This window comes from Pseudonaja textilis, chromosome 2, assembly GCF_049901715.1.
Source record: "Pseudonaja textilis isolate UNSWEBS1 chromosome 2, rPseTex1.2, whole genome shotgun sequence".
In the NCBI taxonomy this organism is placed as follows: domain Eukaryota; kingdom Metazoa; phylum Chordata; class Lepidosauria; order Squamata; family Elapidae; genus Pseudonaja; species Pseudonaja textilis.
The window spans coordinates 113,136,794-113,154,985 of NC_141991.1; the positions used below are offsets into that span (position 1 = coordinate 113,136,794).

At 40.1% G+C, this 18,192-nt stretch overlaps 1 protein-coding gene across 5 annotated transcripts in view; it reads right to left on the bottom strand.

Annotated features, from left to right (window-relative positions):
- CEP131 (centrosomal protein 131) overlaps positions 1-18,192 on the bottom strand; it is a 36,597-nt gene that overhangs the window by 10,949 nt on the left and 7,456 nt on the right. Inside the window, exons 3-21 of one of the 5 annotated variants that reach the window (XM_087924973.1) lie at positions 16,999-17,093; positions 16,638-16,755; positions 15,548-15,651; positions 14,467-14,580; positions 13,872-14,033; positions 12,891-13,008; positions 12,554-12,676; positions 12,240-12,408; positions 11,713-11,813; positions 11,303-11,497; positions 10,694-10,885; positions 10,152-10,289; positions 9,694-9,819; positions 9,275-9,391; positions 8,524-8,553; positions 3,388-3,490; positions 2,625-2,826; positions 1,465-1,572; positions 843-960 (exon numbers count right to left, since the gene is read on the bottom strand). In XM_087924973.1, coding sequence (XP_087781099.1) covers positions 843-960; positions 1,465-1,572; positions 2,625-2,826; positions 3,388-3,490; positions 8,524-8,553; positions 9,275-9,391; positions 9,694-9,819; positions 10,152-10,289; positions 10,694-10,885; positions 11,303-11,497; positions 11,713-11,813; positions 12,240-12,408; positions 12,554-12,676; positions 12,891-13,008; positions 13,872-14,033; positions 14,467-14,580; positions 15,548-15,651; positions 16,638-16,755; positions 16,999-17,093 — 2,433 coding nt within the window. The remainder of the gene's footprint in view (positions 1-842; positions 961-1,464; positions 1,573-2,624; positions 2,827-3,387; positions 3,491-8,523; positions 8,554-9,274; positions 9,392-9,693; positions 9,820-10,151; positions 10,290-10,693; positions 10,886-11,302; positions 11,498-11,712; positions 11,814-12,239; positions 12,409-12,553; positions 12,677-12,890; positions 13,009-13,871; positions 14,034-14,466; positions 14,581-15,547; positions 15,652-16,637; positions 16,756-16,998; positions 17,094-18,192) is intronic. The other 4 variants (XM_087924974.1, XM_026701777.2, XM_026701778.2 and 1 more) reach the window with 4 other exon arrangements.

An 18,192-nucleotide genomic window follows, 5' to 3' on the forward strand; every position in this document is an offset into this window, starting at 1 on the left:
CAGTTTCCTAACTCTTGTTCTGGTTAGTTAGAAAGAATAAGTGAGAATAAACCAAAGGAAGCGAGTGATCTCTCGCTCTAACGTCAAACGGCTTAAAGCTGTATCTCCAGCTTCACCTTTCTAGTTTCATAGTCTTCAAAGTTGCATGATCAAACTGATCAGATAATATGCCACTCCATATGTAGCCTCTCAAGCTGCAATTCCCTCCCTCAAGGAGAAAAAGGCTGGACCACTTTGTGAAAAAACAAAAAACAGCCAAAACCTCAAACCAATTAATCTGGATTCAAATTTCAATTACAGATTATGAAAAGTTTCCCGTGGCCAACACTAACATATGAATTATGTTTTTCACCCCCCCACCAAAAAAAGAGCATGATATTATCTACCTTGCTTGTCTTACCCAATCTATCTGGACTCTCAGAGCCACAGATAGGAAAATAATCCCAGGAAAATAATCCCAGGTTACATAACCTTTCTGAATAACACATTACTTCAGAGAGCAGCCCTACATGACCAACAAGACCTCAGGATACTGTGAAAAAACAACCACTCAGATCATCAACTATAAATGACACAAACTAGAGGTTAAACTAGAACCCTGCAAGGCAGAAAACAAAAAAAAAATCTACACATAAACAAACAAGCATTGCACTGATGTGCAATAAAGGTAACGAGACAGATATTAAAAGGGGGGCCCAGCCTGCTCAAATAACATTTTTTTCAAAGTTCTCACAGCTTTGTGTCTGCTCAGGGCCAAAAAAAGCTGTGTGACTCCAATTTACCTCAAACGCTAGCAATGAAGAGGACAGAAAAATTATGTAGAAAGTCTAGAAATAACAGACCTGGTGACGTCGCTCCTGTTCTTCCTTCCCTTTCTCATATTCTTCCTTTAAAGTCTTGGTAACAATTGAATTATTCTCTTCCAACTGCCTTCGCAAATCCTCCAGTTCAGCTCTTTGCCTGGGAACCAGAGATGAATGCCACAGAATAGGACTGTTCAAATTCTGGCACCAGTGCATCCATTTCCCAGAGTCTTAAACTGGCTCCCACCAACTCTCTAAAGTTCTTAATTGGAATATTTCCCATACACTGGAAGTAATCAAGTTAACAGTATTATTTTAATTTAATCTGTTTCCAATAAAATATTGCTTATGCATTAGCCACTTGGTATGTAGCTTCAAGTATGCTAGAATAACTGCTGCCTTTAGACTAAAAAAAATGCTACATACAACGTGGTGGGGAAAAAACCCAACTCTTGAAACAGGCAATAAAATTATGTAGTATTGCCACATGAATTGGTCATTTGCAAATTCTCCAGGCACCCATACTAAGGAAGAAGATGTACGTGGGAACAATATATGTGCTTTTAGCTTTGGGATTTCAAGTTGTTGCAGTTCTTTTTTCCTGAACACTGCCTTGTTGATGCATACCCACCAGTTCTGAACCCAACATGCCTTTTCTCACCTGGCAGCCTGTTGGTTTAGTCTCTCCTTCTCCTCAGCCACTTCATTGTAGAGCCGGCGCCGTTGTTGCTGTAGAGACTGCTCCTCCTGCTCCAGCTGCTTCTCATACCTGTTCAGAGGGAGCCTTTCAAAGGAAGTCTTAGCAATATATCAATATCCTTGGCTTGACCCAACATTATAGGAAGCATAAAGCCAAAGATTTCCTTAAGTGGGAGAAAAATGTAATACTTTGGAGGAATGCAAGCTCATTATTTTTAAAAAAACCCAAAGACTTCAAACAGGAGAAACCAAATTCCTCATAGGAGATATGGAAGTTGCAAAATGGAAAAGCCCCACAACAGAGAGGATAGAATAAACTGGCATAAAGGCTCAATTACAAATACATAAGCCAACACATAGAACATATTTCAGAGAATGGTACCCAAACCACACTGTTTGCCTATTATTTTCCTCCTGCAGTACTGTATTAGGTACCTGTTTAAGCCCTCTGATGTCAGCAGTTAGCAGTCAAGACTGCACTATATTCCTCTTTCCAAACCAAGAAAACAAACACAACTTTATGATGCCTCTCTATGGGCATATGAACTCTCCTATCTCTCCGTTCTGCCCTTAGAAAGCCAAGGACACACACTCAATGTTTTCAACCAACTCCTGATGTTATTTGTTCACGAATTTGCAGGATTGCTACCTTTTCTAATTGAATGCACAAAGTCATCGTTATCAGATATGAATGCACATTCTGAGCCTCACTTTCTTCTAGGCCAGTGCCGCATCAGGATTGTGTTTGTCTCGGGGGAGGATGGGGACATGGCCAGCTCGGTGTCACTCATGTCGGGGATGCCTGTGGGGGCCAGAGCCCTCTGCCAGCAAAAACTCTGTTTTTGCTGGCAGAGGCAATGCGAGCTGGTCCTTTGCTTTTTCCAGGGCGGTCCTGTGGGCCAGATCCAAGCACCCCGCAGCCTGGATCCAGCCCGTGGGCCTTGAATTTGACACCCCGGTCACCATCGTGTTCCTTCCCTAAACAATATTATACAAGTTTTTCCTCCTCCTGTTATCCCCCCACTGATTAATTTTGCCCCCTTTTCTCCCTGTAATGGCCACATCTTTTCCAGATTCTCATTCTCCTGATGGACATCTTCCTACTTGCCCCTCCCTTCATACCGCTGCCTTGCCAGTTCTCTCTCTCGCTGCCCCTGCTCCTCCTTCTCGTGCTCCAGCGTCTCTCTCAGTTCTTCTGTCTGGCGAATGTAGCGCTGAGCTGCACGCTCATCTGACTGCAGTAGTTCTACTTCATGCAGTGATTTCAGCTTTTTGATCTCTAGCTTGTGTTTAGCAATGAGCTTCTGGATTTCAGGCTCCAGGCCTGAATGGGGAAGAAAGCAAATGGGAGGTTATGGACTACAAGCGCCTGCGTGAAAGCAAGAATTTCCACTCTGTACACCCGCCTCTCCTTCCTGCAGATGCAGTTGTTATAATAATCAAAGATGACAAAAGCTGAATGGAGCTATAGTCCTGACTTATAGCACATAATCATCACATTACTAGGAGGCAAGCTTAATTGGAATGAAATTGTGTCTTTACCACTAGTAAAATAGACCAGAGAGCATATAATGTACATGTCTGACTACATTTAATGAAAAAGAACTACTGCAAATTGTTCCCTGCCATAACTAGTTATAAAAACGTTGCCACTTCAAAGCATATTTGCCTTTAATAATGAACTCTTTTTAAAAAAATAAAAAGACAGTTCAGATAGTGGAGCTGAAGCAAAGAAAGGGAACCGGGAAGAATAATTAGACTTGCAATCCTAGAAGGTCAAAGCAAAGACAGCACGCTTATGAAATAGTTCTACCTGGGGGAAGTTCCACTAAAATGTCTGCTACCGGGACAAGAATCTGAGCAAATAACAAAAGCTCAACAGTACCTTTAACAGTGATCTCTTTGATCTTCTTGGTCTTTTCATCAATCCATTTCTCTCGGCGGATTTTTTCTGTGGCAGTCATCAGTTGTTTCAGCTTCTTTATTTCCTTCATGTGAATTAAAAAAAGAGAAAAAAGCAAGATGAATATCAGATTTTCATTAAATTTCATCCTGTACCTATCAAAGAAGAAAGCAATTCTTCAATAAATCTGTAATGCATCAGAATTGCTTTAGAAGAGGAGAATTTTTTGCAAGAATCCAGTGAGATTCTTTTCAAGTTCAACTGAACTTCCTGGAATTTTCTGAAATTGAATTTCAAGGCATGCACTATAGAACCCTAACCCAAACACACCTCACAACAGATACAGGTGGCTTATATAGCAATAGTACTTAGACTTATATACTGCTTCACAGTGTTTTATATCCCCACTCTCTAAGCGGTTTACAGAATCAGCATATTGCCACCAACAATCTGGGTCCTCATTTTACCGACCTTGGAAGAATGGTACTTTGTATTGTCTGTGTGTAATTTATATACTTATTTATATAACATATGCATCCATATAAGAAATAAAAACTTGATTCATTCATTCATTTTATTTATTTAAAATAAAAACCTAATTCAGGATATTTATAATGCCACATTAAGGGTTTTTTCTTCAGCTCCAATTTTAGAAGGCAAATTTTGATTCCAAATAACAACTAAAATGTTTTAGCTTTAAATTTATATACCCAAAATGATTAAACAACAAAACTTCTAGTAAATCTCCTTTCTCCATTGGAAGAGTTTGGGCCAAGAAAATTAAAAGAATCTAAGCTTTTCATTCCTAAAATTTGGGAGACAAAGAACACTGAACAAACCACAGCAGCCTCAAATTATTGCACAAGTCTTTTATTTTGTAAGGGTCAATCTATTTGGAGCTCTGGAAAAGATCAAGAGTGATCTGCCATCACTCTGGAGAAAGTCTAATGTTAATCAATGTTCAGAATAGGAGCGAGATAGGAAAATGAAGCTCCATTATCTTGCAGATTAACCTTAAAAACCAAAGGAAAAAAAAAAAATTTTAAACCAAAGCTAAGGAAAATGGGACATTTCTGAAGAGATCGGAGTATGCCAAATTCAGTGCAACTGGTTTTTTTTTTCTCAAGAGCTGTTTTGGAAAAGAATATATTGCAGCAGCATTAAATGACAGGTGTGTGCGCAAAGGGAAGGGGCACTCATAAGGAATTTTAATGTATTTTCCTATCAGTTTATCAGTTCTTTTTGAGACTGATGAAGAAATAGACGGATCTTCTTTGTAAATAATTATTAGATCAGGTCAGCTAATAAGATAATATTGCCATTCAGGAAGATAATAAAGTAGAACAACAGGTAAAACTAAGAATGTCTATCAACAGACAAGATACCTCTGCCTTTAACATTACGGTGGTAGTAACAATAAATGTTAGTTTGACAGCAAATGGTTAATAGCAAATCTGACAGTGATCGATTCCAACACTCCATTCCCTAACTACGAACTCCTTGGAGTCCAAGATCAGGCCCAGTTATTGCACTCTTGAAATCTAGACTTAGAAAAAACTAATGTCAAGCATTGTTAACTGAAGCCCCTTCCCAGCCCAACAATTCTAGGCTTGGTCCCCTCCCATCCCCAGACCTTGGCAAGATAAGGTGCTGCTTTCAACTCCTCCTACCTGCTTATCTGAGCCCTTTAGGCTGCCCTGTACTTGTGGGGTGGCATGCAGCTGCAGAATGTACAGCACTGAGGCTGTAAGAAGCTCCTGAGCCACCACACAGTGTGAAGCCCCAGCTATGTGCCCCAGGAAGTCCAAACAGCATGGTGCGAAGCCAAGGTTCCAGAAAGCCCTAAGAGCCAGTGCAAAGCAGCATGGCACAAAGCCACAGCCATCCCTGGAAACCACCCCAGCAGCACAATACAAAATCCTAGCCTCCCCGGGAAGCCTGAGCTATCCTCGCTGCCTGGTGCTCTGAGAACCCTGCAGCCGGCTATCCCAGCTGATGTTTGCCATCTTCGTGTTCCCTATGACGAGGTGCGTCTGCCCTGGCCCTTCACAAGGCAGCTGCTGGCCACACTGGCCATCTTCTCCAAAACCTCAGAAAGAAACTGGCATGCCCAACCTTGAGAAGAAAGCCTTGTGAGGACAGCAGCTGCCTTGTGAAGGGCCAAAGCAGGGCATCTGCGGGAGCAAGAAGATGGCAAAAATCAGCCGGGATCAGCAAGAGTCAAGGAGCGCTGGAGGCAAAAAGGGCATAGACGGGGGGAAGACAGATGAGTTGCAGCGCCTCTGCAGCTCTAAATAGGGATGGGCTGCCAGACACTCACAGCACAGTGTCCCAAACACCACACCACAATCACACTACAGAGTATTCAAAAATTAAAATAATTAAATAATAATTAAAAACCTAGTCTAAAACCTATCTAAAACATATAGTAAGTTAGATAGTTTAAAAATGCCACCCTATACATAAGAGCTAAATCACACACACATTGTTTGATTCAAGACAATTACTGCCTTGGAAAAGAAACTGTTTCTCAGTCTAGTCCTCATTTTAAGACACCTATAACGCCTCCCTGATGGTAACAGTTCAAAATATGAATGTCCAGGATGAGAACGGTCTGTGGAGATTTTTAGTGTTCTAGAGAGGAGTCTGGTCTTCGCAATCTCTTCCAAAGAAGAAAGAGAGCAACCGATGATTTTTTTTTGTGCTGTGTTTATAACTCTCTGGAGCATCTTCTTATCCATTACAGAGCATCCAGCACACCACACCGTTACACAGTATGCCAAAATGCTCTCGATAGTAGAACAGTAAAAAGTAACCAGCCACTTCTCACCCAGACCACTTTTTCAGCAGCCTCAGAAAGTGCAGGCGCTCTTGGGCCTTCTTTGCAGTGGCCATAGTGTGGACTGACCAAGTAAGCTTGTCGGAAATATGAGTTCCTAGAAATTTAAAACTATGAACTCTTTCTACACAATCTCCATTGATATATAGTGGAAGAGGCTCTGCTTTGCATCTTCTATAATCAATTCTTCGGTCTTTTTGATGTTCAGGGTGAGGTTATGACTCTTGCACCACAAGACCATTCTGAGAACCTCTGACCTATAGGAATCTCGTCTCCTCCTGATATGAGTCCCACCAACGTGGTGTCGTCTGCAAATTTTATTACAGAGTTAATGGGACAACAGGGAGTGCAGTCGTAGGCGTAGGGTGAATACAAAAGGGGGCTCAGCACACAACCCTGTGGAGAGCCAGTGCTGAGAGCAAGAGTGGAGGAAAAACAGCTGCCAATCCTAACAGTTTGGGGTCTGTTAGTAAGAAAGTCCCTTATCCAACAGCAGATGTGAGAGGAGAGGCCCATTTCCAGCAACTTCTTAATCAGTATATCCGGAATGATGGTATTAAAAGCCGAGCTGTAATCAACTAAAAGCATCCTTACATCCTTACACTATGCTCTAGATGGTCCAGTGCAATGTGGAGAGCCATGGCAATAGCATCCTCTGTGGATCTGTTATTCCGATAGGCAAACTGGTATGGGTCAAGGTTTGATGGGAGGCAATCCTGCACATATTTTAAGACCAGTCTTTCAAAACACTTCATAATTATGGGTGTAAGAGCTACTGGTCTATAGTTATTTAAAGTGGAGGGCTTTTTGGGAACTGGAATAATAAGCTGGAAGTTTTGAGACAAGATGGAACAATGGCTTGTTAAAGGTTGAAAATATTTGTAAACACACCTGCGAGCTGGTCAGCACATGCTTTGAGTACCTTCCCAGGTATCCCATCAGGGCCAGCAGCCTTTTTCACATTCACTGTTCTAAGCACCTGCTTCACATCATACTCTTGTATTGTGAACAGTTGAGTACTGGTGGTTTGTTGAGGCAATGTGTTCAAAGACCTATTCAGTTCGAATCGGGCAAAGAAGTAGTTCAATTTTTCTGCCAGTGATGCATCCTTTCTGATTGATATGGGGTTGCTGCCCCTGTAATTAGTGATGTGTTTAATTCCCTGCCAAGCCCGTCGTGGATCATTATTTGTGAAGTAGTCCTCAATCTTCCTTTTATAGTCCTTTTTTGCCTCCTTGATGCCCCGCCTCAGTTCCTCTCTTGCCTTGTTATACCAAACCCTGTCCTCAGACCTGAATGCCATATCACGTGTCTTGGGAAGTAATTGCACGTCCTTGTTCATCCAGGGCTTCTGGTTTGGAAAAATCCAGATGCACTTATTCACAGTAACCGTATCCACACAGGATGTAAAACAGTACAGTTTTTGTATATTCCTCCAAATCCTCTTGTTCAAATAAATTCCAATTAGTATTTGAGAAACAATCCTGCAGCTGATCAAGTGCTCCCTCCAGCCAGATCTTGATGAGTTTGATTTCAGGCTTAGTTTTCCTTCGGGGGTGGGTGGTTGGGGGTGTATGCTGGTATAAGGAACAGTGATGATAAATGATCTGAAAGTCCCAGATGTGGAAGGGACACCTTCACTGGTTGTTCCCCAACTGACACAGCTACATTTTAGGTCCTTACGAAAGGATAGGAGGGTTGAGGCCAACCTCACATTGGGGGGACAAGATGTTCCATAGGGCAGGAGCAACAGCAGAGAAGGCCCTCCTCCTGGACTCCATCAGCCGGAACAATCAGACTGATGGGATCCGCATCATGCCTCCTCTGCTGGCATGGATGGAATGGGTCAATCCCAGTGGGGTGTGATGGTCCTTCAAGTAACTGGACCCATGCCATGAAAATAATATGCATAATCTACCTCCACATCTATACACTGAAATTTAAAAACAGGTGGGTACGTGACACTGGATCTATCTACTTTCCTATCCCAATCAAAACAATGTGCATGTAAATAATAATAAATTGCTAAAGCATTTAAGAAATGTTGCCTTTGCTTCATAAACACCAGAGCCTGTTTGGCTGGGTACTAGGTATGGAAGCTGAAGAGGGCATCATTATCAAAGTCAAGGAATAGCACTTTGCACCAAATTGCAATATTTCCCATACCTATACCCCAAGAGAGATATAGGCATAGCACCCTCTAAGAAATTCATGAAAAATCACATTTAAAGGACCCAGACCAGCAAAAGGACAAAGGCTGAAGCATGCACAAAGTTTACCTCACAGAGGGGGCCCAGAGTGCGCCAGACCTAAACAGAAAGAGGAAAGATGAGAGAAATGGAGAAATGGAAGGAGTGTGAAATAAGAGGAGGGGGAGCAAGGATACAGCTTAAGCAGAGTGCAGATTACTTCTTAGCATAGGGATCAAACTTATTGACCAGAGGAAAAGAGCTTAACATTTTGGGAATATTGCATCTGTCCAAAGTGCTTTTCAAGGGAGGAATAATCCTAATGTACCTCTAAAACTGAGGTCATGTTTTTTAAAAAAAAAACATTTACCACCTTTCTCAGCACCTGTTAGGTTGCTTGGCCCAAATTAATATTTATAGCAAGTCCTAGCTGAAGTTGTCTTACTGTGAATAATTAAGTCACAAAAGACATTCATTCATTCATTCATTCAGTCTGTCTATCAATCATCCATCCATCTATCCCAATCTTGGCAACCTTAAGATTCATGGATTTGAATTTCTGGGAGTTGAAAGCCACATATCTTAAAGTTAACAAAGTTCAGAAACACTGAGACACAACAGAAGAAAAACCATAATGATATAAAAGATAGTAATGAGAAAACTGCTCAAATTACTAAGATTCAAGTGGCTTACAACATTATCTTGGCTGATGTTCTCCAGGGGGGATCGAACACTGGTTTCTTTGCATTGTGCAAATTTCAGTCCAACTTAAGTCCAGTCGTATGTTTTATCTAGTTGCTCTGTAGCTCCCCCAACCCTTATACTAATGTCATTTCCTCACCAACTCATGCTGCTCTTGCATCTGGGCAATTTTCTTTGTATATTTCTGATCCACAAGCTTCAATTCAGATACCACTGCTTCACATTTCTGATTCAGAGCTCTTTTGTCATCAATGAGCTGTAGGGATGGGTGCAAGATAGTATTACTAACAGAACATTGTTTGTACTAATGCGTCGCAATAGCTAGCTAGCAGAAAGTACTTGGGATCAAGCTACCATCTTATTCAGGTAGAATATACAAAATCCCCACCCCCCCAACTGAGTATTTCAACTTTGAATGCTAACTGCTAGCTGATGCCCATGGAAATTTCTGAAGAGATATGCCAGCAATACAAGTGATGGTAGATAGAGGTTGAAAGATAGGGAAGCAGTATATTGATATTCCCAAGTCCTATATGGAAAGGAAAAGGAAAAGATTACCTGGTCAATGAAGGCCAGGTGCCGTTGGATTGCACCTTCATACTGCTCCCTCTGCATAGTCAGTTGGTGAGTCAGCTCTTTCTGTACATCTTTAACATGCTGCCCAGTTAACTCCTGCTGCTGAGCCTGCCAGGACAAAGTGCAAAACCACTTAGGGAAATATCAAAGTTATGCTATCTGGTCATTCAGCCAGCAAAAAAAAAAAAAAGAGTAAAAGAGAGGACATGTAAATATAGCCATTGGGATTCCTAAGCGGATCATTTGCTGATACAGATTGTTCATGACCAACAACACTGCTGAAACCTGAAAAGGCAGATAGACACTGCCTCTTTGGCAGTTCAGGTTTTAATTTCGTGCATCCACAGCAGAGCTAAAAAACTGGGTTGTGTAACACAGACTCCCCCCCGCCCTTCCTGTAGCATATAAAGACCTATAAGAATTAGGTTCTGGTCACCCACCAGTGCTCTTTGTAGAAAAGCAACTGCTCTCTTCTTTTCTTCTACTTCCAACTTCAGCTTCTGGATAGAGCTGGTAACTTCTGTGGCAACTGCAGAGACCTGATCCAAGTGGGCAAGCTCTTCTTCTGGCAATAATCCCTAGCAGGTGCGATAAGCAGCAAAGGATTAGTCAAACTGAGGTACAACCTTAGCAGTCTCCTTTAAATTAAATTAAAAGGAGATTAAAGTGTGCGCTAATATACCAGTACTGAAAGCTTTGCTTGTCCTAAGAAACATCCATCATAAAATTGCCATTTTACATGTGGCAGACTATTCATCATTTCCTGAGGCAGATCCAACTATCTGAAGCTTCTGAAGTCTTATTTTAAGAATAGATTATTGGAAGCCATAATGCCAATACCAGCTTAACAGCTTTCAACATCAAATACTTTTTTGTTTCAATCAGCGAAGGCAAATGCTCATTGCTTGAAACAGCCACCTGCCCTTTCCCCACCCCCCAGCCCACCCTCCCCATTAATAAAATTTAAATGTGCCATATTCACCTCTTGCTGTGAAGCTGAGGCAATAGACCTGGGTAGTTCCTGCTCGGATTTTTCCATCTCATCCAAAAAACTCATTATATTCTGAAGTTTTGTTTCTGACAATAATGTTCCTTCTTCCGGGGCTCCCAGCGAGCAGTTCAATTTTCCAAACTTCTCTAGGTTGTCAGTGGTTAGAGAAATTGAATCCAAGTCCTGTATTGCAGGGAAAAATTCTTGGAATCAATAAATGTAGACTATTGTGGCAGTACTGAACAGAATGATTTCAACCTGCAACAGTTGTGGGGAAAGAATTGACGTAAAGATCCCATTGATTAAAATAGTATTTTAATAAGTTTTTTCTTGAGGGATTAACTGTAAATGTTTGGAAAACAATTACAAATGTTTGTGTTTGCAAAAAAACGTTCCAGTTCACAACTCTCAAGAGTTTGCTCTAAGCAGAATATATAATATAAACAAGAAGCAATGGTTGGTACGTGTTTCTCATTTCCAGGATTTCTTCCCTAAACCACTTTCACGCCAGCCCAAACAAATTCTGTACAATTTCATCTAGAGCTGTAACAAAGGATCTACAGAGAAAAGACAGCACAGTATCTGTCATATTTCAATTACCCCATCTATCCAAGCATATTTGCAATCCTTGGAAAACTTTGGTTGATACGGTGGCGGTGGCAGAAATTCTGGATCTGCTTCCAAAAGCTTCAGGGTGTCTAGTAGGTCATGAAAAGTTATTTTGGAATGCATCCTACTGGCTGTGCTCATCATACCATCCAAATCTTCACTGGGCATTTTCCCCGAACTCCCATCCTGGGAAAGATAGAAAATAAATCCATGTGCATGAAATTTTGTGAAGAATTCTAAACAGACGTTATCAGTATATTTCATTGATATAGGAAGATCTTATGCTTCCCAACCAATAAAAACATTTAAAGATAAAGAAATTGGGAATTATACAAATCATAAGAGAAGAGTAAAAGAAAAAAAGTATTTAGGCTTTCAAGAACATCAGAAGGAGGCAACACCTGTGGCTGTTCTTCAAGTCCTTTGTTTTGTGCTGAGCGACAAAGAGATGCCATGGCAGAAGCTTCTTCTGGATCTATTCCTGAAAAGTGGAAGTTGGCACCTGCAGTAGCAATAAAAAGCATTTGCTTCAGAATTGGTCTATGTTTCTCATTTCAAAAGTTGTGTAAGTCTTTAAGATGTCAAGTCCAAGTTTGTTTTTGAAATAATTATTCTGGGTTTTCCAAGCAATTTTAAAGTGTAGCGAATCAGCTTTTCACTATGAGGATGCATCAGCTGCCCATATTTTTCCATTATCATTATTTGCCTGTGTGCAAATTAAACGTTTCTGAACTTGCTCCTTATTTCCAGCATGTTATTTGTTGCTCCTCACTGCCTTGTACGACTAAACAATATCATGTTAACATGGGTTTCAATGCTATAGAAATGTTTTGCATTTAAACAGATTCAGTGTGCATACTGAATTTAGATAAATGCAGTTCAGGAGACTCCTAGGCCAAATGTTCCAAGATCTCCCATTATTTCTCACCTGCATTGTTGGCTTTGATGATGCTGTTAGCAGGACTGCTATTTTTCAGAGAACTGGCTTTCTCACTTTTCCTTCTTCTGACTTTCTTGCCTTCTTTAATTACTGCCATCTCCTCCTCCACCAAACGCTGTGTCTCTAAAGCTTTTTGGGTTCGTTTTTGTTGCAGCTCCTAAAACAAAACACCAACTCACATTTCTGTTCTGTTAGGGCCCACTTCCTCGTCCACCAATAAACATACTTGGCCTAACTTTTAACCCAAGACAATCCTGTCTTCTAATGCCCAGGACTAGCAATATCAATAAGCAATTGGCTACCTGGATGGCTGCTCTTCTGGCAAGACGAGCTTTCTCCTCTCGTATTTTTTTCCTTTCCTCATCTCGTCTCTGCTGCAAATCCAAGATGTTGCCCTCATCTGTCAGCTGCTGCTGCTGCTTTTCCTTAAAAACATACAGCACAAGGATTATAAAACTACACAATTGTGATCCTATCTCTAGGACCAAAAAAAAAAAAAAAAAGCCAACTAACTTCCCTAAAATCTAACTAGAACCACATCTCATGCGTTTAAAGCTTATGCAAAACAAAACATTTGAAACAAAATATTCTTTCAGCATGTTCAGAAGTTTTTTTATACACTATACACATAAGACAAACCTCTCTTTTGGAAGCTAACAACCGCTCAAGCTGAGCTACACCTTCCTTGTGCCTCTGAGAATGCCGCCGGTACCAGCGCTGGATTGTCACAGCAGCCGAATTGACTTGGTTAACAAATCTAAAACAGAGGGAGGGGGGGAGAGAGGTCATACAACGTGACTATTGCTTTCCAACTACCATGTCAAGCAAAATAGTTCTTGATGTTAAGAAAAGCACAGAAAAACATTCTAGAAAAACAGATCTTGACCACAGGGCTTCTACATTCAAACAAACACACTTCCCTCCAGTTTTCAGAAATCCAGAACCACTGTTCAAAAGTACACTGTTCTAGGAAGGTGTGAAAATATACCATTTAGTAACTGCAAGTAATTTCCTATGAAATAGTACCTAGCCACCCATTTGTATCCAAGCTTCCTAAGATTGGGTTGCGAATATTGATAGCAAAATGGTCCCAAAGTTTACAGTGCTTTCTCAGCCCATTTTTCAGGTTTTGGAGTAGTTTTAAGGGTAGAATAGATGCAGTTTTCCTTTGTGTGGCTCTCATACTGTTTTATCACCTAACTCCCTTCTAAAGATAAGAAAATTGCCACAAAAGGCCTATTTGGTTGGAATTTAGGTAATTTTAAAAGCTGGAATGTAGTGGTTTGTCTTTGGAAGACATCCCACTCCTGTCCCCACTCTTAATCCCCCGCCCCAAAAGGCTGAAATATTTCAGACAAGTATTTTCTAGTAAATTCATAGCATAACTGAATGGCTTCTGTCATTCTTCAGAACGCTGGGAGGCCGAGTTGCAACTTTTACTGCCCAAAATTTACCTGGTTGCTGTAAAAGAACCAGGCTATTAACTGGAAATTGCCAAATCAGACATGGCAATTAACTAGTAGCCTAGTTATATGCCGTCATTTCACTTCCTCTGATTTTTCTGCATAATTTGTTACTTCTTCCTGTCATCTTTCTTCCTGTCAGTTTTCTCAGGCTTACCGCTCAGCTTCCTCCTCAGACACTTCTTGTATCCTAGTCGGGGGACTGCTACTACTGGTTTTATTGTTCCAAGCCAGGATGTTGCTGCTCGAAAAGTTCTTCTGAGATTTCATGTAACTGCTGCTGTCTGGGTCTTCATTAGAGGTAGCTTTGATGATGTTGCTATGGAAAGAAACAATAATACACTGCTCAATGGGATCCTATGGAATGCTGCAAATCTCTTCAATTTAGGAGGCACTAAAGAATGTTTCCCATTTTTCATATTAGCTTGTACTGCGATTTCTCAGGGATTGCTATCCTTGAGAACTACTTCTACATGCAACATATACTCTACCAGTTGCTGGGAAATCTCTATTTGCTCACATTTAGTCCAGTGACTGCTGATACGAAACACTGTATTAACAGGGAAAAAGGACTAAAAGTGCAACTTTGTTATTAAACGAAGCATGAGAGAGTTCAGGAGCTCTGGGTTGGTCTATTTATGCTTTTCTTCTTGAAAACAATCCTTCCCTCCCATCTCCAGCATCTTGCTCATGCATGAAATGTTGAGAAAACGGCTCCTAACTCAAAGCTGTTGTTATAGGAATATACCTACTTGAGTGAAGTCGTAGCTTGATTGGAGCTCTTTGGCACAGATATTTTGTCTGTAGTGGAGTAATTGTTATGCACCATAGTGGTGACGCAGTTTCCCATGGCACCTTTGTTACTCCTCATAAAGTAGAAAGAAAATGTGTCAGCATGCTTCCAGGATAATTTTTCCAATATATTATCAAAATAGACCAGGCGTCTGGAGCCTTGCCTGCCATTTAATAACTGTCTCATATTCAATAACAGTCAGATTTTTGGAATCGGCTGCATTCTGGATACTGTCCTAGATGCCGTGTCTCTCAAATAATGAAAACCAAAATGGACTTTAAAAGGATGGAAGTTCTCAAACTTCAGCATTCACAACTCTACTAATAATATACCCCTTTTTTAGATTCTAGCAGTTTTTGCTGTTCAGGATCTGATTGTTTCGTGTGTTCCCAGGTTCAAGTTATGGCCACTCATTCATACACTCACAGCCCTAGAAAAACACTCAAATCGCTTTCAACCAAACACTTGATTATATATGCTCTTTCTCACATGTATACCCCTCCCCCACTCCTCTATACTTACCCACCTCTTTCTGCCAGGTTCTGGCTGGAGGGATGGAAGTCTAGATCCAAAGACAACTCCAGGAACGCGCAAGTTTAAGACGCTTAAAGTCCTTGCTTGCTTTGTGGATCAACAAGACTGTCAGCTATTGTTCTCTTGTTAATTTACAAATCTAGTAACTGATGGTGAAATTTGGGGAGGGTTTCTCATGTATTCAGGCCCAACTTCTTTTGTCTAGCTCATGTGACATTTTCCCTTTTGTCTCCTTAACGACTTAGTTCCTCCTTATCTACTTCCCCCAAGGGATCTTTTAAACAAGATTTCTGGCTTTTGTCCTATCTACTTATATGCCTACGTGACTGCTTTCATCTTTATATATAGTAGTTTCAGCCTAGTCTCAAAGTATCATCCATATTCAACTATTAAAGTGCTACTATCAAAGCTATGGGAATTTTTCTGCACTTTAGCTGAATATCCAGACATTAAGCCCTACTACTAACAGGACTAACAACTAACAACAGCTTTCAGGTACTTCTTACCTATTATTGGCAGTGAAATTAGCTGCAAGGGGAACACAGATTTCTTTCTTCCTCGTGCTTCCAGGGGTGCTGAATGAGGCAGGAAATATCCTGGGCTGTTCATCCTGAGCAGATAACAAAAAATAAGTATACATGGAAGTAACAGTACACAGATCTTTGCTACATATGTTTTAGCAAAAACTCTTAATTCCCCCTCAAGTAAAAAATTGTTCAATCTCATGAGAGTTTTTACTACAAACCAGTGAAATAAATGTTAACAGATTTCAAAGCTTTGGAGACAGATGTTACGATTTTTATCCAATTGAATGTGCTTCAAAATTAACAATTTGGTGCTCAGTGTGGAAATTTCTGGATAGGGTCATGGGCACGCCTAAATCGGAGCAGAATCAAAGGAACTTCAAAAGCAGAGATAGGAATCAAAAACACCCATACCATAGCCCCTATATAGCTTTTGGGGAATTGCTGTGCTGATGATAGCTAAACCAGATACAAAACAAAGCATAGTAAGATGGAAAAAATGGAAAAAAAACAGTTTAATTTTTTCTTGTCAACAGGAAACCTTTGGTAAAAGCCTGTTCATCTGTGGTATAATAAAATCTTTTCTGGATTTTCTAACCCAGGTATGACTCTTCCTGATCCACCAGCACTTAGCTCCATAAAGCCTATGAAAAAGTGATGGCAGAAATCTTTTTGTTGAGTGCAGCTTTCTCATTGCTATTTTTTTTTTTTATGGAGAGTAGTATATTTATATTCTTGCCCAGAGGGAAGTGCAAACCTTACTCAACAGCTGCATGTGATAGTCACTTAGGCATATTGTATATATTGCTCATTACTGTGGCATGTGTGATAAGTACATTATAGGGGTATCTTGCATTTTCCCAACAGTCAAATGGCAATATTCTTGTCCTAAGGGCAATATAATTTTAATACAGCAGATGAGCTAACAATTTGGGTTATTATTTTTGCAACAATTGATTTTTGACATCTAGACAAATCCTGAACGCATTCACAGAGGAATTATCAGGCATAAAAGCTTTGGGACTGGCTTTGGAAGCTTTTCTAATGAATATGCATGCATTTTAGCCCTTACAAGGATGTTCCAGGTAGTTTTCTTTTCTGGGGAATCTTTGCTTAGACTTGCTAGTTTTTTTCTTCCAGTTGAGCTGCTATTAAACAACGTGAGAAAGTCATCATGGTGATCTAAACTGCTAGAAAAGGAAAATGACAAGATTAATTTTGAATCCTGCAGAAGTCTACACATAGCATTGCTTTGATCTTTTCTGAAAGGTATTTTATTCCTATAAACTACTTCAATATTTTATATTCAGTCTAAAGAAAATATCCCGAAACAAACACAATCAATTTTCTCAGAGTACTCAAAGGAACAAAAGAGGTTCAAAGACACATTCTAGGCTAGTTTATTTTTCAGTAAGAAAGTGTTTAATGCTTACATGATGGAATCATTCATTTGCTGATTAACCTGCGTTGTACTGTTGGATCTTCGTAAATTGTTCATAGCTCTTGAGGTGGCAAGCCCTGCATCTTCCTGAAAGACAGACAATTTATAACAAAGCACAGTAGTACCTACACCTTGTATTTTATCAAGACAAAAATTCTCTTAATTCTGCCTCATTTCTACCATTTTAGCCTAGTTAACTACAAATGATAGAACAGCATTGTCTTCAGTAGAAAGATAAGAATTCATTTAGGGGAACTACATGTCACCAGCTCTTTAAAAAAAACTAAAACACCCACTACAGAAAGAATTATACCCATACAACTGCATTTAGCCAAATTATATTTAAAGATGCAAATTATATTGTGGAAAATGCCATCTTGTATTTGATTTTATTTGAACATCAGAAGGAGCACCTTTCAGACTATTAATTTAATTAACAGGTTTGGTGAATTACAGCACATTTCAACAGCTATAAGGAATGGCTAAACTGATATAGGATTTTAAATGGGATAAGGAACAAGGAGGGAAGAAGGGAAAGACAGATTGATTATGCAGATGCAAATTACACAAGGCCTATCAATTGTAACAACTGTAAAGTGTTAAACATCCATTGTTTGTTGCAGCCTTCAGAGCAATTTCTTGCACAATTATACTGGCAAGGTTTCTTTATTCCCCAAATGGTTATTCTGGTATTTGTAATGGAGTGTCCTAGAATGCTGAAAAGCTCTTAATATTATTTTGCCCTTCTTCGAAGTTCCAATGTCATACTAGTTGTACTGTTTCCTATTCCCTTGCGAATCTGTTTCGCTGCTGGTAGTTGTTTATACGCAAGCAGTTGGGGCACGCACTCTCTACCCATGGCTCCCTTCCAGGTTTCATTTACCACTGTGATCCTTTTCATTGTCCCTGCTAGCTATAAAAAAGGCAAACTTTTTAAATGTTTATTAATCTAAACTGTATTGTGTACAGACTGTTTGCTCCTAGAAATATTTTATTATTCCTTTTTTTTTGGGGGGGTGACCTTCTGATCCATGTTGAGAATGATTGTTAGTGTAAAGATTGTATGTTTGGTGGTTTGTTCTAAATGGAAGGCAGAAGCATGTAGGCATTGATAATGGTCTGTAGGCTTTCAGTATAAAGTGGTTTTCATGTGCTCATTATGTATTTTGACCATTACATTCAGAAA